This window comes from Dipteris shenzhenensis, chromosome 7 (genome assembly GCF_047967505.1).
Source record: "Dipteris shenzhenensis isolate YYH24624 ecotype China chromosome 7, Dip_SZ_1.0, whole genome shotgun sequence".
Taxonomy (NCBI): Eukaryota; Viridiplantae; Streptophyta; class Polypodiopsida; order Gleicheniales; family Dipteridaceae; genus Dipteris; species Dipteris shenzhenensis.
This window is the reverse complement of record NC_141602.1, coordinates 21033554-21057384: the sequence shown is the minus strand read 5'-3', so window position 1 is coordinate 21057384 and position 23831 is coordinate 21033554. Positions and strand designations below refer to the sequence as shown.

The following is a 23831-nucleotide window of genomic DNA, read 5'->3' as shown; positions in this document are numbered from 1 at the left end:
CACAGGTAACCTGTCTGCCATGAACAAGTGTGATGCTCTCAAACCACTCCTGGCGAGAAGTCATGTGCTTAGTACCATTACTGTCGATATACCATGTATCACTTGCAACAAGGGAAGCATCCCCTGGTTGATTTTCAGCATTCAAATCCTCCCTGGCATCCATCTTCTCATTAAATGCAGCAAACACAAAATCTCTATCACCTTGGGCAAGATGAGCTTCACCATGTGCATCTGAAGCACGAGTTTCAGTGGGGGCAACAAAATTACTGCTAGAGCTGTCCCTTTGCCTCTTCTTTTCATTGGCAATCCTTCTTTGACACTCTGCGATGTAATGCCCTGGCTTCTTGCAATAATTGCATTTGCCCTTTTTCTGATTTTTGCTTGAACTGCTTGCATTCCCCTCCTTGGGCTGAGTTGTATGGCTGTGTTTTGGCTCAAACTTTTTTTAAAATTTGCCCTTTCCACCCATGGCAAGCACTTGCTCACCTTGACGAGAGGCTTTGGCAAAATTTGAGCATCTCTCCTCTTTTTGCAACAAAAGCCCAACTAACTCATCGAACGAGAGTGGGGCTGTCCTGAGAACAATGGTCAATGAAGTGACGAATGTGCCATATGAGGGTGCTAAGCTATTGAAAGTAATAGAGACGAGTTTCTTGTCTTCTATTTCCTCATCAATACTTGCGAGCTGATGACGTAGACTAGTGATCCTAGCAATATGATCAGTGATGGCTTGGCCTTCTTGCATCTCGAGATCCTTGAGCTGATTTGTCAAGGCAATGGCGCTTGCCTCATTCTTAGCATGATACATGTTTGCTAATCTTTCCCATGCTACCTTTGCATCCTTGCACGACTTGATGGTCGTCATAAAGCGCCTCTTCACATTTGTGGCAATCAAAATATTGCTTGGGCACTGCGGCAGTCAAACTTCTTCTGCTCCTCCGTCGATGCTATGGGACTAGCAGGAGGGGCTGTAACAGTCTGCTGTCTACCTGTAGTCTGACCCGAAGGTGTGCTGGATGTAGATGAGCCTGCTGGCCTCACCTCATCCCCACTAACAATATCCCACAAGCCCTCACCAACCAAGATGTTCTTATGCATGAATGACCACAAGGCATAGTTTGGTCCATCCAGCTTGTCACCCTCGGACAAATTGCCAAAACTGTATGAAAGAGTCGACATGATGTATAATGGAATACCCACAAGCTACAAATGTACCTGCAAAAAGAACTGCAAGTCCCAAAAGTGCAACTCACTGCTGCAAATGTCTAACTGGCTGCTATGAAATGCCACTGATTGCACAATGCAATCACTGTAAAAATGGCATCAACCAATCACTGCACTCTGCTGCAATCTGAAGTGCAATCCCAAACTGAAAATGCACAACCCAATTGTGAAATAGCGCACCCACGAGTGCTCAAATGCATTCAACGGAGCTCAAAGGCATCCACAACTATAGAGTAACTGCAAATGCACCCAACAATGCAGAGTATCTGCAAATGCACCTGAGAGTGCAAGAGTATGGACTGCAAAAACAGTCTCTAAGTGAAATACATAGCTCAAAACACTTACTGAAAGTGCACCTTGGCCCGAACCACCTGCAAAACAGTCCACTGACTGTGTGGGCACGCTGGAGATGATAAAGGAGCTTAAGTGAGCTGCTTGGAGCTGACTGAAGCTGTTGGGAGTACTTCTGAACACAATACACGTGTAGAGAAGAGCCTGGAGCTGTTGGAACACACCCGGGAGAGGCTGGAGCTGAAAAGAGTCCATATCTGAGCAAAAACGCTGAAAAACAACCGAAAACTACTCGAATCGCCTTCTAACAAGTCGTACGGACTCGAAATCAAGTTCCGACACATCGTACGGACTCCCGGCATTGTCGCGCAACTGTATGGACAGATCCGTACAGATTGTACATACGTACGGACAAAAAACAAAATCCACCCCCCGTGCCTGAAATGGTGCGGGACATGCTTGTTTGTATGCGGGCAGCTCAGAAATTTTGAAAAACGTTGAAATCGGACCTCAAAAGGTCAAAAAACGGCCGCTGGACTGTTGGAGCTACCTCAAACAAAAGCTAGTGAGCTGAATGTGAGAACTAAGAACGCGCACTAGAGCACCAAGCTTGCAAGAGTCTGGAAGAAAGCGCAAGAATGGGCTCTAGAGACAGAAGCACTCTGATGCTAAATGTAGGAATAAAGTGGAGACAGGTTGTGAACACAAGTGAGCAAGAGTGCACACACAAGAAAGCTCCAATAGAAATGTTCCTGGTTTACATAGTACCCAAGTACTACTGGTCGACCACAGGGTTGACTTTATGCCTACAACACCATATCTTTGTAATCTCTTACACCCCCGCCCTTTCCCCCCCGCCACCCCAGCCCCTACACTCGTCCCTTCTCTCCGCCACCCCAGCCCCTACCCCCAGCCCCTACCTCCGCCCCTTCAGCCCCTACCTCCTCCCCCCTTCCCCTCCCCCTCCTTCGCCCCCCCCTTCCCCCTCCTCCCTTCTCTCCTCTCCCACCCCTTCAGCCCCTCTGCCTCTCTCCTACCCTCCTCCTTCATCCCCTCTCCTCCATTCCATCCCCTCCCCTCTAAACCTCTCCTTTTAAGCCTTCCCCCCCCACCTTCTTCCTCTTCTCCGTCTCACCCTCATCCTCTTCTCCTAAGCATTTTTTCAATCAAACAGAGCTCATTAGTGTTCGAGTCGGCCTTTCCACCCCGATTGACGATGGCTCTGCCTTCAGTCAATCCTCGACTGCTTCCACTGGCCACGAAAACCATCACCTTTTCAAAAGACGAGTTGCAGCAGTTTAAAAAAGGACATCGCTCTTTGCTCGTATCCATGGGTCCCACCCTTCCAGGTTACACGCCAAGGATTGGATGCTCACCGCTCTACTTGGAGACCTCGTAGGGCACCTCACAGATGTTCGTCTACTTGGGCGAGGTTTCTTCCAGATTGTTTTTGACTCCTCGGAGGTAGCAGATACACTGCTTCAGGCTAGCCCATTAGCACTGAGTTCTAGGAGGATTTTTTTGACCCCGTTTTCATTGGGGTTTGATCCTGTCGAGGAGGACAGCCGAACGACGTCACTCTTCATCAGATTTTATGGCCTTCCTCAGGTGTACCACTAACTTCTACATTCCATTGGACCCGCCTTTGGGGTGGTTACTGAGATCCCCCCTCTCCTTGAGATGCCTTCTTCAGCACTAGAGGTAGTCATGTCTGATGGGGTACCGCGTGTTAGGGTCATTCTCTCTGACCCTAACATCTCGGATGACCACATTATGCTTCAGCGTCCAGATGGCTCCTTCAAACAGAGAGTCGAGATTGCAGGGAAATAGGAACAGTGTGGGATTTGCACGACTCTTGGGCACTTTGCCAGAGATTGCCGAAGGAAAAGAAAGAAGAAAAGACCTAAAAGATCCACGGGTGGGCGTCATAGCTCCACCTGACTTGGACCTTCCTCACGACCAGCTCCTTCCGCTTCATGCATTGCTAGACCTTCGACTTCACAGCCAAGACCATTAGCCTCTCGTCCTAGTACTTCTACAACATAGCCAGGACCATCAGCCTCTCGTCCCGATACTTCTTTAGCGCGGACAGGACAATCGGCATGTCTTGTTTTGGTCGTCCCCCGTTGGGTGCCTGTCAAAGTTGGGGAGCCAGTTCCACCTCACGCCACCACCGATGGCGCCACAGACCCGTGTCTTCAAACAAGAGACATTCCTGTCCTGGTTCCAGGTGCAGATGAGACTGCTCCTGCCACTTCAGGTGGTCGTGTAAAGCAACGCTCACCTAGGGAGATCCTCTCGGTAGAGACTCGTGCCTTACTTGAGAACAATGCCAAAGTCGTGGCCGAGGTCATGCACATTTAGGCCGAGGTCATGTAGCATGCTGAGTTCTTGCAACACCCCCCTCCATCTCCTACATGTTTGTCTACATCTCACAGCAATTGGTTGAGTTTGAGGCAAAGGATAAGTTTGTACCCTCTATGCTCAGGAAGCACATCTTTCAGACATCCGTGGACAGAGTTTTCCCTTCAGCAGGTGTGGGTGCGCTATCCCTAGTTGACTTCCCTCCTCTTGATAGGAGGAACATTTTGCAGAAGAGAGTGATCTCCGCTACCAGGTCAGGCAGGATCTTCCATCCGGCCTCCTCTCGCAGATGAGGATTGTCAGTTGGAATGTTCAGGGCCTCGAGGGTGTACCTCACCGCCCCCGTAGACAGCTGATTCATAACCAACTTCATCCAGGTGTTACTGGGGGACCCATGGATATTCTGATGATTCACAAACACAAATTGGATGTCAGGGATTGTGCCAAGTCAGGTAAGCTTCTTTCAGGCCATATTTTTTGGTCACCTGACTTGGGCACCAGGGGAGGTACTTGCATCTCTATTTCTTCTTCTATACTCCCCTTAGTGATTGGACAAGAGATCATGGTCCCTTCCAAAGCTCAATGGATTATACTTTTGATTGGTGGACATAAGGTTGGTCTTTTAAATCTTTATTCACCCAATTCTAGAGGGGATCGTGTTCTTTTTTGGAAGGAATTGCTCTCTTGGTCACATATTGCAGATGCTTGGATTATAGGGGGCGATTTCAACATGGTTGAAATGCCCTCAGACAAAAGGGGTGGTAGGGAAGGTGGTATTCACTCCCTAGAGAGAGCAGCCTGGGATGCCTTCCTTTTTTAGTACAGTGACAGGGATGCTTGGCACGATGATGCTTTTCACACTCAGCCACATTCTCTCCTGTTTTCTTGGTCGAACAGGAGACTGCAGATGCCTATACATGCACGGATTGACAGATTTTATGTGGATGATTGGGCTCTTGATAGAGGTGGTACTGTTTGCATTGCAACTAGGGTGTCCACTTCGGATCATTTTCCAGTAGTTCTGATGGTCTCAGATTCTCATGTGAGGGCCGCTCTGCCAGTGTTAGCCAATCCGCTGAACTGGATTGACACAGATGACATGCCGATCACACAGTCCACTTGGTGGGGAGCGTTTTCAGGGACGGGCATTCCGTACAGATTATTGCCATGTAGGATGCACATGAGGATACCCTAGTCTTTGATGTTCAATTGGGAGGCAGACTTATCAGATCCTCTGATGATATTCTTTTGGAGGTTGCCTTTCAGCCTGTTAGGATTGCAGGTTTCATGGAGTGGGGCACGGACTCACAGTAGTATCTTGACCCCGATCCTCTTCTCTTTGTGCTAGGGGAGACTCCAAGACCAGAGTCTGGTTATATGATCTTTATATGACCTGGGGTTCACTGGCTTGGTTATCTCTTACTAGCCCTCACGTGTTTTTCGAGGGACATGATCTAGATCCAGCTCTCATTGTACACGGCGACACTCAGTGAGTCTTGTTCCTTCCAGGATGTTCCCTTCACTTCTTTCAGAGCTGCTCATGCCTCAGTAGACACGTCTTGGGAGATTCTGGCTAGCATTGTAACTTGGCATATTTGGAGAGCTAGGTGTACAGAGACTATGGAGGGTATCCAGGTTCACCCTTCCTAGGCTATGGCCAGTATTTGGACCAACACAATACACACTCGGATGGCCATCTGGGCGAGCATGCAGGGATCCTCTGGAGCAGCTACTGCTAGGAGAGTTGATCTCCTTTCTTCTCTGAGTCTTCCTCAGGGTTGAGGTGGCATTTTCAGCCTCCGCCTTGGTTTTTATTAGCTCATTTTGAGCCATTTTTTCCTCATGCATTGCATGATGTACTCCCGCATTTGAGCTTGCTTTCACGGTTTTCATTCATACTTAATGAAGTAATTTTCTTGGAAAAAAAAAAAGAACACAAATGGTTCTCTCCACAACAGAAACACTTGATTTTAGATGAATCACTCCTCTCTTTACCATTCTTACCTTTGTCCTTCTGCTCGGGACACAAAGGTTTCCCGTTCGGTCGGTTATGAGCTACGACCTGGTTTGCTGACACTTGTCGATTTTTGCCATTAAACCAAGAGCCTGAGTCATCATGACCAAATTTGGTGCAGGTATTGCAATACTTAGTCTTGCATTCCTCTTCCACATGTCCACCTCTAGAACATTTGTTATACCACTTCTCATTGTTTTCTGTCTTACCTCTAATGCCCAATTTTTTAAAGGCTTTCTTGAGCTCGATTTTTAGCTTATCCTTCTTAGTTGGAGTCTTCTCAGTCTTACTCTCAACATCCTTCTTCTTCAGTTTGTTTTCTGAACCCTCACTTTTCTCCAAAGCAACAGCTCGGTTCAACAGTTCCTCATACGTTCTGGTTAGATTGACTATCTCTGGTTTGCGTAGATCAACCTGGGTACATCCTGTGAACAAGGCTCGCATAGACTCGTCATCTGAAACTATACTCAATTGATTGATAAGGGCTCTCATCCTAAGCACAACATCTTGGGCGGACTCGCCTTTATTATGCTTCAGTTCACACTCAACTTTGTTCTCACGTCCTCTTCATTAATCTCTAGTCAGAACCTTCGCAAGAAAGCTTTTGACATGGCATACCAATCGGGGAAATACCCAATTGGAAACTGATTGAACCACCTTTGAGCGTTCTTAATCATATCCTTGTCGGCCGACTAGGTTCTCCATGTGTTGTGAGAGGAACTCGAGCAAACTGCCTTAGTTGATCTTCATTCACCTTAGATCTCAAATGGATACTTTGTCCATCAGCTGTAGCCGGTCTTCTGGCTTCATATCTTTCTGGATGTACTCTTTCGGGGATGATAGCCAAGTATCGCCGAAGACATTCTCATCACTCTTTGAGTTGGTTTTCACGTTCATTCTGTTGTTCTACCGAGGAGATGGCCATCCGTTTTCTAGACTTTCCGTAGATGAGTGCTCGGATTCCATTTGCCACGATGGGCCTTCACCCCCCAGTCTTCTAGGATGCCTCGTCCCGACACCATTGTTCTGACCTTCTAGCTCTGCATAGTAGTCAACTTCCTCCCTTGGGGTAGCATACCCGAGTCTCTCTTCTTGTGCTCGCTGCTCCTATTGGACAGTTGCCCCTACCAGCCTCCTTCGAGATTGAACTCTCGTTCCAAGACTGCTCCACTCTACATAGTTGGATGTAGCCATTGCTCCTGACTCAGATACTCTTCACATCTAGCCGCGTATCTTCTTCGTCTTTCTGAGCGTGTGTCAACCATTGCTTAAGGCAAAAAGCAATCGAAGAGCAGTCTGAGTACTTTCTGCGTTCCACACCCTGGTCTTCAAGCACTCTACTGGTTGATGCCACTCACCTTGAGTTGCTCGATGAAATTTCCTTTAGTAACCCACAATTCCCAACAAATTTTTTGCTCCGTCACGGGTTATCCTGAACTTTCTATAGTAACCCACGATTCCCAACAATTTTTTTACTTCATCTCATGGGTTATCTTGAACTTTCTTCTTTTCCCCAATAACACTAAGCTTACCAACTCGGTTCTCTAAATTTCCTACCTTGATAGCTTGTCAACTCGAAAGTTCCTTGAGTCTTCCCCAGAAGGATAACACTTTTGATCACTCACTTGGCTAACTCAGAAACACTCGATTAAATTCCAAACCCGATACTGCGCTTCGTGAAGATGCTTGCTCTTATAGTCCTAAGATAGGTGTGCTCGGGTGCAGAATAGGTGCCAATGATTAACACTCACAGATCGGGGCTAGAACCGTGTGGTGACGGGAGAAAACCGAGTTACTACACACACTTAACACTTAGTGAAGTATTGCAACAAGTAAACAAAGGTGACAGTCAAGTGCTCATTTCCTGAATCAAAGTCACTTAATACAACCAAGCCACCTCGGCTTGCAATGAACACTCTCTAATCTATCAACTCAGGTCTGGAAAAGAGAACTTGGCACACTGCTCTCTTGTTCTCTTCCTCGCCTGTTACAACTGAGTTTCTATAAGAACCGCCTTCTATTTGAGTGTGCGCTCGGTGCGCCAGCCGCTATTCGCCTATAGGTCGATCTTCCAGAATCAACTGCACCTCTTGCTACGAAACGGGTGCTCGAACGCCTCCACCGCTTCCTGCTACTAACCGATATCAATGCTCAGTGGCCTTGTTCTAGTTAGCCTAACCCGAGGCTAACAAGGGGATGCTCTTCTCTCGGTTCCCTTCATCAATCCACTCCCACTCCCCAAGGTCCCACTACAAAGATCTGATGGAGACACCTCCACAGAGCCCAAGTCTGCATGAACCCGGGGCCAAAAGAAGTGGGTCGGGACCAAGACACCATTGTGAATCTATACCATGCTCCATATAGCTTGCAATCCTGACCGGCTGGAAGGCAACCTCTAGAATGAAGATATGTGTGGCCTCCCTTCCGACTGAACATCAAATACAAGGGCATCCTCATGTGCATCCCACAAAGAAATAACTTGAAGAGGAATACCCATCCTCTTAAAGCACACAACCATGTGGAACCTGTAATAGGCTTATCATCTGTATCCATCCACTCCACTGGTATTGCAACATTAATCTGTTGAATCCTCCCTGCACTCCCTCTAAGATGATTAACTGATAAAACTCTATGAACCTCTCGAAGCTTTTTGAAATCTTACTAAGACCTCACAGTGGAGGCAGGGTCCCTCTCCCATTTGCTGCATATAATGTGACATGTCTAGTGGTCTACCATGCTCATTAAGTATGTCTATCAATTTCTTCGCAAGAGGAGGGGGGAACTCTCCGAAGTGTATCTCTGAAGCTTTCCCAAGCTTCAGAATGGCAGCCATAAGAGGGAGAGAAGGAGATCTAAGGTGGGCTAAAGTAAAGATCCATCTAGTGCTGTCCATCCAGTCTCCCAAGGTGGGTGTTCAGGACCGTCAGCTGTGTATAAAAATCCTTCCACGGCTCTCATCTAGGCATCAATCCTCTCACCACCATCTTACATAGCAATGCTATGCACTGCAAGTCTGGGTCAATGATATTGAGACCCTGTTGTACTCAAAGTTTATGGCGACCCACCAAGAGTCACACCTGGGTCACGTCATGGTCACCTCAGCAACATGCCAAGTTGTTAGACCTTGGTCATACCTAGTCGCAACGTGTTCACACATGTTCACATCTTGGTCACTCTGGAACAGACTTGGACATGACTTGACATGGACATGACTTGACCTGGACATGACTTGGGTATGACGGAAGCAATACATGACTGAAGAGTGCCAAACCTCAACCTCCACTCACCATGGTCAAAGTCGATTAGAGGGAAGTACTGGCGCAATGGTACACGGGATAACCTGTTGGTGCACATAAGAAGCAGCCCAACAGTTAAGAGGTATAGGTGGTGCACCAACCCTCGCAACCAACTAGTGTCAGAAGCGCGTGGAATAGACAGGAGAGCACATGGAGCACGGGATTCACTGACCCAGAATAGGCGGAGTGTTGCGGTAGCCATCAAGGACAGAGTGGCCCACAAACGGTGGAATGGCTAAGGATGGCTAAGGGTGCAAGAAGACATCCAATAGGAAGAAGGAGAGGAGATTGGCAGCGGGAGGGTGGAGCAGAGGAGGAGAAGGTGAAGAGGGGAAAAGGGGAAAGGGGGAAGGACATTCTGGCAGGGGCGAGAGGCGTGAGTGAAGGAGTGAGAGGCTAGAGTCAAGAGCTCGCCTCGTGTGTATCTTCTGGGGGTGTATCAGTCATCTTGCTTTCTAATGAGTTATGCTACTCCCCATCTCTGCTCGCTACTCTAAAATCTCTTTCCGTTGTGTTCTCCTCCCCTCCTCTCCCTTCACCTAGTACAACGGACCTGTGTCATGTGGTTGAAGTTCTTTGCCGTTCATGTCAAGGGTTGGCTTTCATGATGTTGTTCCGCTTTGGTCTTCTTCTTGCTCACATCACTTCAACACTTGTACCGCTTGCACATAGTTGACACCATCTACCACTTGCACATAGTTGACACCATCGACAAGCACTCGCCTACGTACCATCAGTGACACTTATGGCATGTCTTACTCGCTTCTCGCACCATGTGGGGAGAATCAAGGTCTCCCAAGCCACCCTCGCTATGACATCTGCCGTGCCATCTAGTCCACTCCACAAAAAGTTCCTTACTAGTCTCTTGTGCTGAGTGTACTATCCTTGGAACGGCACTAGCATGAACAAACAAACGAGGTAGTGGTGGCCAATAACACCTGGCTGACCAACACGACCCTAGATGCAAGGTCCAGTTTGGCCAAACTCTAAAAGAAGAGTTTCCTCATGCTGCTCTCCAACACAAGACAAAATTGCTGTGCAAAAGAGATGCCCACACCTACCTGGCATCCCAAATACATGGTGGAGACACCCCTCTGAATCCAAATGAAACCAATATTAGCTCCCTAGTCCGGAGTGTTCTCATCATTGATCCAAAAGCAATTGGATTTGTGCCAGTTTATATGTGCCCATGATGCCAAGCAAAACAAATCCAAGGCTATCTTGAAAGAAGTGAGCGTCTCTGGCGTGGCATCCAAAAAAATAGCCGTATCATTCGCCAGCTCATTGTCCAATAGCTCATCTTCCTGTCTCAATGAAAGTCTCAGCCCAACAATATCAACTCGAGATTTAATGTACATACTCATAGCTTCAGCCACAAACAAAAAAAGAAAGGGGGCTAAAGGGCATCCTTGACATAATGATCTAGAAATCCGAAAACATGTCTCCCCTCCTCGAAAAAGACCCAATCTACCCTGTCATAGGCTTTCTCAAAGTCCAAAAGTAGAATGGCCAGCCTTTGGTCACTATGCATGGTACACTCAAAATCCTCCCAAAATGAGAAGATGTTATCAAAGATGCGTGGGGTAGAGGAGACAGGTAGAGGAAGGGCTGAGGGGGAGGGGGCGGGCTGAGAGGGGAGGGAGACAGAGCGGGCAAGGGGGAGGGAGGGAGGGGATGAGGGAGAGGGAGGGGAAAGGGGTGAGGGAGAGGAAGGGGCTGAGGGAGGAGGGTCGGGGATTTAACTAAAATTCTAAGTATATTACTGAAAATTAGGCTTCCACTATAGCATGACTCTGACAACAATGTCTACTTGTGCTCCCATGAATGTGAATGACTCACAGTGGAGTTGGGTATCCCTATTGTTGACGATCACAATGTTGATTTTTTCAAGATTAACCTTGATGCCAACACTGTCACTAAAAGCCTCTAGGCTTACTAGGTGGCTCTCTGGACCTACTTGTATGTTTGCGATTAGGACTGCATCAGTAGCATAGAGTAGGATATGGGCATTGCCTTTGTTGCTCTTGATCCTCATATTCCTACTGTGTCCATAAATGATGCTAACTCATCTATGTAAAGCCCAAAAAGTATGGGGAAAAGGGACACCCCTGCTTCACACCAATCTCCTTTGACATACCTTGTGTGCAATATGCACTCTGTGAGTGACTCTTTCATGTAGTGCTGCGACTTTTCACATGACATCAATTGCAATACCTAGTGTCTGAAAGCACAAAATTAGACTAGCCAGTGGGGTTGAATCAAACGCCTTTTGAAAATAAAATAAGAAGTAATAAACCTTCTACTTTTTGTGTCTAGCCTCCTTGACAAGGCCTTTGAGGGTAAAGGATCCCACCTTACCCCTCACCCACATGCTTGCTGAAACCGGCCTTCAATAACTAAAAGGGCAGTGATCTTCTTCGACTCAGTCATAAACTTCATAAATAGCCACAATGCAAGCTTCAGTCACTTCAACCACTTAGCACAACTTAGAAACAAACTTCAACAACAACAAAGGTGAGGCTAGAATGCCCCTACTCAATGAAAATAAGTACACAATGCACCCACTGGCCCCAAACGCCTTGGCGCCCCTTACGTTATTTATTTAATGCTTCTGAATGGAAATGCTTTACAATAGGGGTTCAACCCTGCACTATTCCTCTTTGCAAATCCTCTACCTGCCTATCTTCAAGACATCTAATCCAAGTGCACCACTAGAATTCCCACTAGCAAGGCATACTCATGCATCCACTTCTATTCTGACCCAACTCAGAGGCATTCAGGCATCCAAGCCACTAGCAAACTAAACTCAAGCAGCCTCAAGGCTATCACATGCATCCACACTGTCCTTGGGCCTACCACAGAAACAACCTTGACTCTGGGTGCTTGCTAGAACCTATAGGAGTCCTGAAAGGACTGCAAACAACATGCATGCACTACAAAAAGCTGCAAAGCAAGAATGAACAGGGAAAAATAGAACCTGGAACTAGTTCCCGCTGTCTGTGATAGAGGGGCAAGCTCCTTCCTCGCACCTATCTCTGTCCACGCTCCCCACAGGGTGGTACAGGTGGCTACCAGCAACTAGGATAAGAGAGAAAATGAAGGTAGAGAGCGGAGCACGAGCAAGAAAGAGCTGCAGAGGTCAACAAGTAATCAGATCTTCCCTAAAGCCTCGACCCTGGGATCTGATGCCTCAATCTCCGTGGCTCCACAATCCGTACAGCAATAGAGAGCCTCGAATCCTGCGCGGGAGAAAGATGGAAGGTGGGGGAAGGGCATGCATACACATGCATGACAAATGGCACCTCCTTCTTGCCATTTTCCCCTTCGTTAAAGTCCTAACCCCCGTACCAAGGACAATGTTGGTTGTCCTTGGGCCCAACCTTTAGGCCCCTCTTTTACAGCCTTTGCCTTGTCCCTAGGACCTAGTGGTGCACCTAGACTTCGCCCCTCTTTTAAAGCCTTTGCCTTATCCCTAGGACCTAGTGGTGCATCTAGACTTTTCCCCTAGGAACTTCTAGGAAGTGTGCAATTCCTCTAGCCAATCCCTCACGGCCAAACCATTACTACTCTTAACCATGGTTAACCCTGGGTTGAGTTACAAAGATACTTTACATCACTTTTCACGTCCCTGTGAGGGCCTACCATGATGGTTCGATTTTTGCAAATGTCCATTTGGTATCTTGCTTTGTGGATTAAAACAATGGTGCTGACATTCAGCTTCATTCAATAGCTCAGTTAGAATCAATTTAAGCATCTCAGGCCAAGAGTTAGAATATGGCATGGAGGCCTTCATGATCCTTCTCTTTTTGATTGCTTCCTTTGCTAGGGAACTAGTGAATAGAGTGAAGCTAGAGGGACGGGGGATATCTCAAACCTCTTGACAAGGATCATTGGGAACATTGTCTAGGGTTTCAACATAGGTGACAACATAGTTCGTCTAGATACAACGCCAAGGTAGGGTATGGTGACTTCTTCTTTTCTAGAACTTTCATCCATAAGTTATTGGAACTACTCTATAGAGGATGTTCACGAGTTCCTACCCATGCCACACAAGACTATCGCCGAGTGTCAATACTCTCTATTCTATCTGTCCCTTTTTAGGGTGCCCTTGCTTAGTATTTGAAGTGCATTTGTCATCATATTAGCTATTTTATGGATAGGATAGAGCCCTCAGCTGGATTTTCTGTTGACTTCACTATGTAGGAGAAAACATGTTGTGCAGAGTGTGGATAGCGTGAGTGAGGATCAAATGGAATTGTCTGGGGTAGGGCTAAGTGGAAGGAGATGTGTGATTGGCCAAATTCTGGCACATGTGGATGGATTGTGAGACTAGAAATCTATAAGGCAAGAGCAAAAGGCCCTATGACATTGTCCAAGACACTGCAAGAGTGTTGCTATGATCTCGTTCAGTATATTGTAGTATGTTATTTTCCTTCTAGAAACATCTAAATATGCCAAGGTCTCCTTGGGCATGGTATGGGATATCACCTTTCTTGCCACTACATGAGGGACATTCGGGGATATGGGCAATTGAGAGACCTGATTCTTGGGGGTTTCAATGCCAGGACCAGTAGCATACAGGCAGAGCCCTTGGATTTTCATGAAGATGCCATCCTATTGCCACAAGCTGCTGTCATGAGGCACTCAGCCCATATCTAGGGATAGACATGGAAAGGATGCAATCACGATATGGGGAGTACTTGTTGAATATGTGTATTTTCATTTTTGCATCAGCTAACCATCTAACTCGATGCAAAACATCAAATTAGAGGTTCACTCGATGCAAAACATCAAATTAGAGGTTCACTCAATGCAATAGTGAAAAATATAGTGCTTTCACATCCAATTTTCACTTAAGAACATCTCCTTATCTCCCTTCAGGACATCCCTTAGACCTATATCCTGCATGCTCTAGTCTTCGTTAGATATAGAATCTAGGCATATAGTTTTCCAAGGTAATGAGCCTTTTGAATTGATAGTAAAGCTTTATGTAGGCCCCTTCATGATGGTGGCCTTGAGGTGAATTTACATGAGAGAGAGGAAGAAAGAAAGAAAGCTTTATTAACAGCTGCAAGAGGCAAAAAAATCCTATGGGACCATGGAATCATGAGAGTACACCACCTATGAGGGAAACTAGAGGTGTCTATAACACCTCACATTCATGTCTCGGGCATGAATGACTTGAGCTTTGTGGGCATGACTTGGATCCCATTTGGAGTTGCAGTGTCTCTGAAACATGCCTAAAATCTGATGACATCCTGACATTGGGATGCTGATGATGGTGCCTTGGATGGGGCAGCTGCTCGTGCTAGGCCTATGTCTAATCTCCTATTAACCCCTGGTGTGCTTGAAAATCAAGGTCTCATTCTTGACGACTTATTTTGTGACGAAGAAGTATGTGATCTCCTATTGTTTGGGATTGTGTCCCATAACAGGTCTCATTAGTCTAGACCTAAGTCGGGTTGCCTTGGGTATGAAGAGTGCAATGCAACTCTGGTACGAATAGTCAATGACCCTGCTCATATCCTTGTATTCATGGGGAAAAAGGCAGAAGTATCTCCCTTGACTCTCATAATACCTGGGGCATCGCATGCGGACATGTTCCTTGGTCTCCACCTCATGTGTACCACAAAGGGTGCAAAGCCTTAGGTCTCTTTAGTGTCGCATGGCTGCAATCTCAGGATCTGCCTTGATTTAGAATCTATGAAATGCGGTCCTGAGCGGGGCATGGTTATCCATATTGAATGAGAAAGAAAGAAAGAAAGATATATTAACGTCCGTGGGAGGCCTCGCGGAACTATGGGACAAAGTACGGAATCAAGTAGCTCATACAGACCACTGTGGGCCGGGGCAAAGGGCTCACTAAGGCCCTTGCTGAGTACTAAGATACTATACTAGTACAAAGTAGAATAGCAAAGTAAAAATGCAAAATGAGAGTGACATGAAGATATCAAGTGCTCAGAGCCAGAGTCCCAAGTGCGTGGACCGGCCCTACGTATTCAGGCTCCATGATGGCTCTCTGATGAGATGCAAAGAGCTCACGTATCGGGATGTCTCCCGTGGCGGTGGAGGTGGTCTCCTCCATCTCTGGATCCGATGGGCTATGTCAAGAGTGATGCCTCGCCTTGGTCGAGATCTCCTCTAAGGAGAGTTGAGATAGGTCGAACCTCGATCATGTGTGCTCTGGTCGTCTGTCGCGCCGTGTACGGTCTCTATGTCCCTCGTCTGGCAGTGCTGTGTTGGCTACCTCCACTGATCCATATATCTTTCATGTCCACACACACACACACACACACACACACACACACACACACAGAGAGATTGATTTCAAAATGCGGAAGTGGAAAGGAAGTCACGTGCCATGGTGGACACCCAATCCCCTAAGGAAGTGCTAAAAAATACACCCAGCAAATGGACACTACTTTGTGGACCACCTTACCATTCTCCCACCCACCTTTTTTCTTTCAAATAAAAATAAGTTTTTTTATTGAACAATTCGACAGCCCAAGCTGCCAAATCAAATAAATTAGTATTGAAAAAGAAATTGAAAAGACATCAACTCGTTTGGATTTATAGACAAAAAAAGAGATCGACAAAACATCAAACACTTTTGGATTTAATCTCAGTAATATTTACACTTGCATAGATATTTGAATCCCCAAATGCCCAAATTGACTTAATAGTCTAAAGAATTGCAGTCTGCACTCATACTCTTTCAAGCCTGGTGGATATGTGTATGCTGTCAAAGGAGGTCTGATGTTCTCATGGGCTCTCTTGCTTGCTACCCATTCACGCATCTCAGATTGCGAAGAAAGATGATCTTCAATCATCTGTAGAAAATATATGTTATTAATTGACAGAATTGACAATAGGAAACTTCTTCATGGTCAGTTCATACCAGACCCTTATGGCAGAGCACAATCATTATTATACCTAATTACTCAAGTTTGTGTGTGTGTGTGTGTTCCCACACACACCCACACACTTTTTTTGTTGTAAAATAACCTTTCATTAAGAGGAATGTACATCCATAGCTGTCTTGAAGTGAGACAGCTACTACTCACACAGTAGAAGAAAGTGTTAAAAAAGCAGCCAGTACAGCAAAACTGAAACCAGTGGAAGAACACTTCTAACTCGGCTGCAAGAAGACCTCCCATGAAATGCGTGTCATGAAGGGAGCGATGGAGGGATGAACGGAAGAAATGATAAATACCAGCGAGAGGTGTCCTTATATCCGAGAGTTGCAGGCATGATATAAAGACCACGACACCCAACAGCGACACCAACTGGAGAACCAAACATAATCCGGTGTAGAGGCACATCTCCCAAATAACCAAAACTGCCTGCCAAAAGAGATTCTAGGAAATCGAGCACAAAGATACGTTCCCAATATGGGAAGAAAAACATGGGAAACCAGGCAAGTCCAAAGTAGATGCAAGAGTACCACCCTCATGAACAAGATGGGCAAGCCGAAGAAGCTATATGCCTGGCAACCAAGAAAGAGCCCACCGATAGTGCACCCACCAAACATCGCCATAAGAAAAGCCTCTGTCTGAGAGGGAGCTTACTGTTTCAAACACTTCCACCAAGCAAGAGGCTTGTCACAATATGCCAAATAAAAACCTCAGGCTCCTAAATCCATGGATGTGCAAGTAGAAGATGATAATCTTTCTTGGCAGAAAGGTCTACAAATGAAAAATGAGAATAACAGGGAATGCCTTAATCAAACATCCAATCCATGAGGTAAAGATCATAAATAAGCAAGGGAGAGGCTGAAATGCATGGAGCATGGTAGTGAGAATTTGCCAAATAGGCATGTAATGCATGCCCAAGCAAGATTTCCTCTTGGCTTGTGGAAAAGAAAGTGTAAGACCCCGATCATCCACCATATCGTCTATCGTGGAGACCCCAATCGATGTAGAAAATAAGCCTTTCTAGGCTGAAGATGAGCTAACATGGGATCAAAGACATGGCTCCAATATATGCTTTGCAAACGGAGTGTATTTTTAGGATCCGAAGGATGGCCTTACTAAAGAGACATGGCGGTAGGAGAATGCCAAGCTAACTAGGAACGGAATGGAAATATGGAAAGCATAATGGAAAGGCAAAATGGAAACAAAATGAAAGAACAAGTGGTAGGCAATGATAACCAACATACTCACATGTAGATAGCTTGATGTTGACTCATATCAAAAGACTCAAGACAAGTACAACACTATATAGTGTGACACTAGACTCTAGAAAGCCATAGTGTATATGGGATAACTCCCAATATGACACGTGGCATGTCTAAGACTCACTAGACTATAAAACACCCCCTAGACACCTAGTACACTCATTTTTGACTCACTTTGGCTTCATATTCCAACACCCCACCATGAAGGCAAGGTGAGAGACTACTGGAATGGAACCAAGAACAGAACATGACAATGACGGTCATCGGAACTGTGCATGCCGGGTCTAGAACAAGACATGGTTCCCACACAATCTCAGAGGCAAGTGAGCATGGCTCAGAGGCTAGTGAGCATAACATAGAAATCTCATCTAGCATGGCTCAGAGGCTCATCATGCATGGATGCATGACCAACTCAGAGGTCTAGGAGACCAATGCACCAACATCTTGGAACTCTCAAGCCAGGCCTGATAAACAAATAGACCTATCAAAGCCAATATATATGACTCCCACAGTACATCCTCCCTTGGCTTCATAACAAGACATGTTAGGAAGCCACACACCAAAAAAATAGAAAAACCAATACATATTTTTAGGAGGACTATCCAAGGCAGAGGACCTTTAGACTCAATGAAAACCAAACACTCAATACATATCATTTTAGGGGGACTACCTAGGGCAGAGGACCCCAAAATACATCAAGCATGTAGTAATAAATAAAAATGTCTCTTTGTGAAAGAGATGTCCTCCAAGTAGCTAATGCACATGTGTGCACATCCCTGCGAGTCGATGACGATGCCAATGAAGAGCTAGGCAGGAATGCCCCAAAATATGTGTCAGTGGAGTCCATGGGTAGCTACATGGAGCAATTACATGATGACTCTCAAAATGCAGGAAGGAGAGTCACCAATGTCGAAGTAGAAGCCGTAGGTGTCACTAGCACTTGGAGAGTCCGTCAAAAGTGGAGCTCGGGCACCAAGGACAATCGGGCGGTAATCAGAGAAATCGGGAAGTGTTCGGAGCTCACATCAAGCTCGGAGCAGCTCCAATAGAATGTCGGGTAGAAGGAGCAAATGGCGGGCTGGATCAGAGGTCAACAATGAAGAGGATGGACAGCTCCACGTTGAGCTGGCTGCATCATGCTTGGGCTGTCAAATCATTGAGCTCCAGAACAAAATTTGCGAGCAGAAATAAATTTCGTCACTTCTTGCAAGGGTTGTAACTTTTCACAGAAAACTCGGATTGCGATGATGTAAGAATGAAATTTGTAGTACTCAAGGTCCTCTACAACTTTGCTGAAGACACAAAGCCGTGATTCTGCTTCTAGCTCCAGATAGAAGAAGAACATCGTCCGCAGGTCACATAAAGATGTAGCTGAAGGAAGGAGAAGAGAGGTGGGAGATCAGAGCTCAAGGAAGGAGAGAAGAGGGCAGCCTTCCAAGGAGGAGGAGGTAGAGTAGCTTCATTTGCCTCCCTCACCTCAACCTCTTGGAAGGGAAAGGGAAAGAGAGCAGGGCTAGGAACATGGCTCTCATACCATATGAAGAGACATGGCGGTAGGAGAATGCCAAGCTAACTAGGAACGGAATGGAAATATGGAAAGCATAATGGAAAGAAAATGAAAGAACAAGTACTAGGCAATGATAACCAACATACTCACATGTAGATAGCTTGATGTTAACTGATATAAAAAGACTCAAGACAAGTACAACACTATATAGTGTAACACTAGACTCTAGAAAGCCATAGTGTATATGGGATAACTCCCAATATGACACGTGGCATGTCTAGGACTAACTAGACTATAAAACACCCCCTAGACATCTAGTACATTCATTTTTTACTCACTTTGGCTTCATATTAAAACACTTACCAATGTAGATGTTCCAGAAGAAGTTGCCAATCATGGAGTAGATACGTAGAAAATGGACAGCTAGGATTACTGCCATCATGTAGATGTCCAAAAATAACATTCAATAGAGCAGAAATCCAATGACCAAAGGCATCAACACGGAGTGAAGTAATCATACACGAGAACATAAGCGTCAATGGTTGGCGCGCGTGTCCACACACACACTTGTGTGTGAATGTGTGTGTGTGTGTGCATGTGCACATGCGCTCGAGGTTCCTTTTGACGTCCGTTTTCTATCCCGTACGCTCTGTCAAAAAATCCGAAAAAAAAAATTTTTTCGTACTGTCAAAAATCAGTATGATTTCGTCCGTACAGTCAGAAAATTCCGTACACTCCGTACAGTCGGGGAAGTCCGTACACTTTGCTTGCCATGGAAAAAAAAAATCCCCGAAAATCCGTACAGTTAGAAAATCCGTACGATTTTGCCCGTACAGTCAGAAAATTATGTACGTACAGTCCGTACACTTGGGGAAGTCCATACAGTTTGCTTGTCAGGAATTTTTTTTTCGTATTGTCCAAAATTTGTACGATTTCGTCTATGCAGCCAGGAAAACACCGTACAGTTTTGTACCTGTTGTGCTTTCCTCCTTGTAAAGCATTGTTGCTTCCAAGTTTTTTCCTTAACTCGAATGGCGGATTATTCCTATGAGAAAACCTTTCACAAAGACAAGTCGGTTCCCAACAAGAAACAAAAACAGGTGATGGATTCAGATGATTCCCTTCATGACTGTGCTGAGGCTCAACTTGTTTATGAGGTTATGCATGAAGGGTTTGAAGACACCCGTAAAGGTTGGAAAGATCCACTTCCCGCCACTGGCATTATGGTGGAAGTCGATGATATATTTGATCCAGTTAAGGAGTATGCAAAGCATGCCATTATAATTTTCTTCCCAGGACGGATGCCTGCTATTGGGAATTGGTTGACTCGAACCCTGGGTGGTTCTTATGTCAAAAAAGTTCATTATGCAGCGAGGGGCTTTTTTGAGATCATCATGGCTGATGAGGAGCACCGTCAGATTTTGCTGGAGCACTCTCCTCTTTTCTATGGCCAACAGATGGTCCATGTTCTGCCTTGGTCTCCCACTCGGAATTACCAGGCATTGATTCGGCATCGTTACCCTGTTTGGGTAGAAGTTGTGGATTTTCCTCAATGCTTGTCTTCTCTTCTACCTAAAATTGCAGCTTCGCTCAGTAAGGTGGTATGTTATAGATGATGCTGGTACTGTGCTCCCCTTTTCTCTAACAGCCACTACATATGGATTGGGCTCTCATTATCGTCCTTTGTGGCGACAAATTACTTCTATGCTTTTGCCCTTTGTTCCGATTCCTCCTTTGGAACTCCAGGACTGACTGGAAGATTGGACTTTGACTTCTCCAGGGTCTTCTTCTCGTCCTTTGAGGCTATCTCAGATTACTGTACCTGCATTGTATAAAATCCTTTTGCCTCAACCTTGGGTTTCAGAGAGAGGTGATTCTGTTTGGCGAATGCATCACCCAGCCAAGTGGTGGAGGAAAAGATTACAGCAGCCTTGGGCCTATAAAGTACCGCTTCGGCAATAGGTTTTCTTTTGGCGAGTTCTTTTGGGAGTGTTTCCATCTGGACAGCTAGTAGCTCATCGACACATTGCTCCTGCACTTTGCCATAGATATTCTGCTTCTTCGGAGACTGTGCCTCACTTGTTTTGGCATTGTTCGTGCTCTCGTGAGTTTTTTGATCTGCTTCGATAGCACCTGCGAGCGAGATTCCCATCTATTCCGTTTGGGAAGTTCTTCTGGCTATTTAGGTTTCATCCATCCAGACCGGAGTTTCATCTTTTCTTCGTTTGGGTTCGCTATTGGGCACTATGGACTTTATGGACATATAGGAATTGTAAAGTCTTTGGTGTGGCTTTTTTAGGCGTTCTTTGCAGCAATCTTCCTTTGATTGCTTGCAGACCCGCTGCATAGATCATGAGGTCTTTTTGGCATATACTGAAATTTTCAGTTGATGTTATTGTAGAACCTTTCTTTGAGGTTACTACTCATATAATATAATCAATCAAGGATTTCACCCCAAAAAAAAAAAAAAGTGCATGTGCACATGCACTTGAATAGCAATGAGAGGCACTCTAGAATCCCTTCAACACATGTTGTGAGTAGCCTGTAATATATTCCTTCCCAAAAAGGAACATGTACAAAAGTGCAATAAAAAAGAGCGTAGTACATGCCACAAGACAAAACATAGGGAACACCATACAGCACGTGAGAGAGCTAACAATCTCTCTCTATACCAAGAGATATCCATAGGAGAAACAATTGGAGAGCATGTAGTGCCACTCCATACCATGCTCTGCTAAAATGAAGTAGATGCCATGGTTCTACATCTTCAAAATCTCTCTGCTCTATCCATCACTACTCAATGATTTAATAGAGCATGGACTATCTCCAATCAAATCTATGGGAGTGTATCCTTGTCCTAGTGCTGAAAAGTCCTTAGAGTTGTTACTAATAAACAAAATATTCACTAGTTCCTCCTTGTTTCGGCGAACGAAATCTAGTTTCTTTCCACGTACCAATTAACAATACTTAAAGATTATGTTTGGTTTCGAATCCGAGCTCACCATGTAAAGCCTTGCACTCATCATCGTACCAGCTATTACAAGGTACGGTCTCGGGTGGTGGTGGGCGGGTGGAGGGAGTGGTGTGAGGGAAAGCATGAAGGGCAGCTTCGTGTAGTGAGTGGGTGATCAGGGCAGTGCGGTCCTGTAATAGGTGTATGAAGTCAATATAAGCGAGACGTATGTACAGAAGGCCCGAGTAAATAGGTGAGTGATCGCGGTAGAAGAGTATGTCATGATAGGTGGAGTAAGAAATCAGTGGGGTGGAAGGTGCTGTGCAACGGGGAGTGGAAATACTAAAGAACAGTGCTTTTTAAAAGCTATTTTATGGAGACCTGCTGAGCTCCCCGTCCTGCTTCTCCCTGCTGCCCTCCGTCCTGCACCCCTCTCCCCTCCCTCACAGCCCTTCCCTTCCCCTCCCTCCTCATCTCCCTGCCAGCCCCTCCTCCTGGGCTGCTGCCCCTCACCCGCTGCTGCATCTTCCGCTCCCTTCCCTCCCTCTCCCGCTGCTGTCCCCCCCTCTACCTCTCCTGCTGCTGTCCTCCCCCTACCCTGCTCCCTTCCCTCCCTACCCCCGCTATCTCTCCCTCCCTACCCCGCTACCTCTCCCTCCCTCCCGCTCCCTTCCCTCCCTATCCCGCTACCTCTCCCTCCCTACCCTGCTACCTCTCCCTCCCTACCCCGCTCCCTTCCCCTCCCCTTGCTGCTTTCCCCGCCTCTCCCTACCCCCCCGCTGCCCTTCCCTCCTTACCCCACTGCCCTCTCCCCTCCTCTCCCTCCCCCCCCGCTGCCCCTCCTTTCTACCTGCTGCTCCTTCTACCCCCCTCTACCCCTACCCCGCCTCCCTTCCCCTCCCCCGCCACTACCTTCTGTCCCTCCCTCTGCCGCTTTCTCAGCCTCTGCATCACCATCTCCCTCCCCCCCCTTTCGACCCCTGACGGAACAAGAGTGAGATTTTCTCTCTGGCAGTAGGATTGTCGGCGGACGGACAGAGCATCTTCGTGTTTGTGTCGGCCATTCCACCTTGATTGACGAATGCGTTCCCATTCAGCCAATCCTCGACCGCTTCCACCGGCTGCAAAAACAGTTACCTTTTCCAAAGACAAGCTTCAACAACTCAAGACAAACTCAGAGTTGGAGTATGCTACCTCACTCTTTGCTCGCATCCACGGTTCCCACCCCTCCATGCAACATGCTAGGGATTGGATCCTTTCGGCTTTACCTAGAGACCTTGAAGGCACCTCACCGATGTTCGTCTGCTCGGACGAGGGTTATTCTAGGTGCTTTTTGATTCTCCAGAGTCAGCAGGTTCAGTACTCAAGGCTAGTCCTTTGGCATTGACCTCCAGAAGGATCTTTTTGACACCCTTCACTTTGGGTTTCGATCCAGTAGAGGAAGATAGCAAAGTTACCTCACTTTTCATTAGGTTCCCCGGCCTTCCTCAGGTCTACAATCGACTCTTACTGTCCATAGGAGCTAATTTTGGGTTGGTCACAGAGATCCCCCCCTCCCTGGCATGCCCTCTTCAGCGGCACAGTCTGTCAAATCAAATGGGGTGCCACGAGTAAGGGTCATCGTCTCTGACCCTGATATTACAGATGATTACATTATGCTTTAGGAACCAGATGGTTCCTTTTTTCGACAAAGAGTCAAGGTTGCTGGGAGACAGGATCAGTGCAGGATTTGCAGGACCCCTAGGCACTTCGCCAGGGATTGTCCAGGAAGAATAAAATGCCCAAACGGTTTATTCTGGCTTCTCGTCCTACTTCTTCTACACGTGCTGCCAGAACCTCCCCTTCTCACCCAGGACCTTCAGGACCAGCCCTTAGACCTGGACCCTCTTCTTCAACGCGCACAGTATGATCAGTACCCAATTGGATGCCTGTGAGGGTTGCTGACACTCCGCCACCTCTACGAGGCACCTCAAACCATTCTCAGTCATAGGTAGGTGATATTCTTA

General features: G+C 46.4%; 1 protein-coding gene across 3 annotated transcripts in view; it reads right to left on the bottom strand.

The window, feature by feature from the left end:
- LOC147900077 (serine/threonine-protein kinase VIK-like) overlaps positions 1 to 23831 on the bottom strand; it is a 295183-nt gene that overhangs the window by 8916 nt on the left and 262436 nt on the right. For all 3 annotated transcript variants that reach the window (XM_087377415.1, XM_087377414.1, XM_087377416.1), the window contains one exon: positions 15901 to 16019. In XM_087377415.1, coding sequence (XP_087233541.1) covers positions 15901 to 16019 — 119 coding nt within the window. The remainder of the gene's footprint in view (positions 1 to 15900; positions 16020 to 23831) is intronic.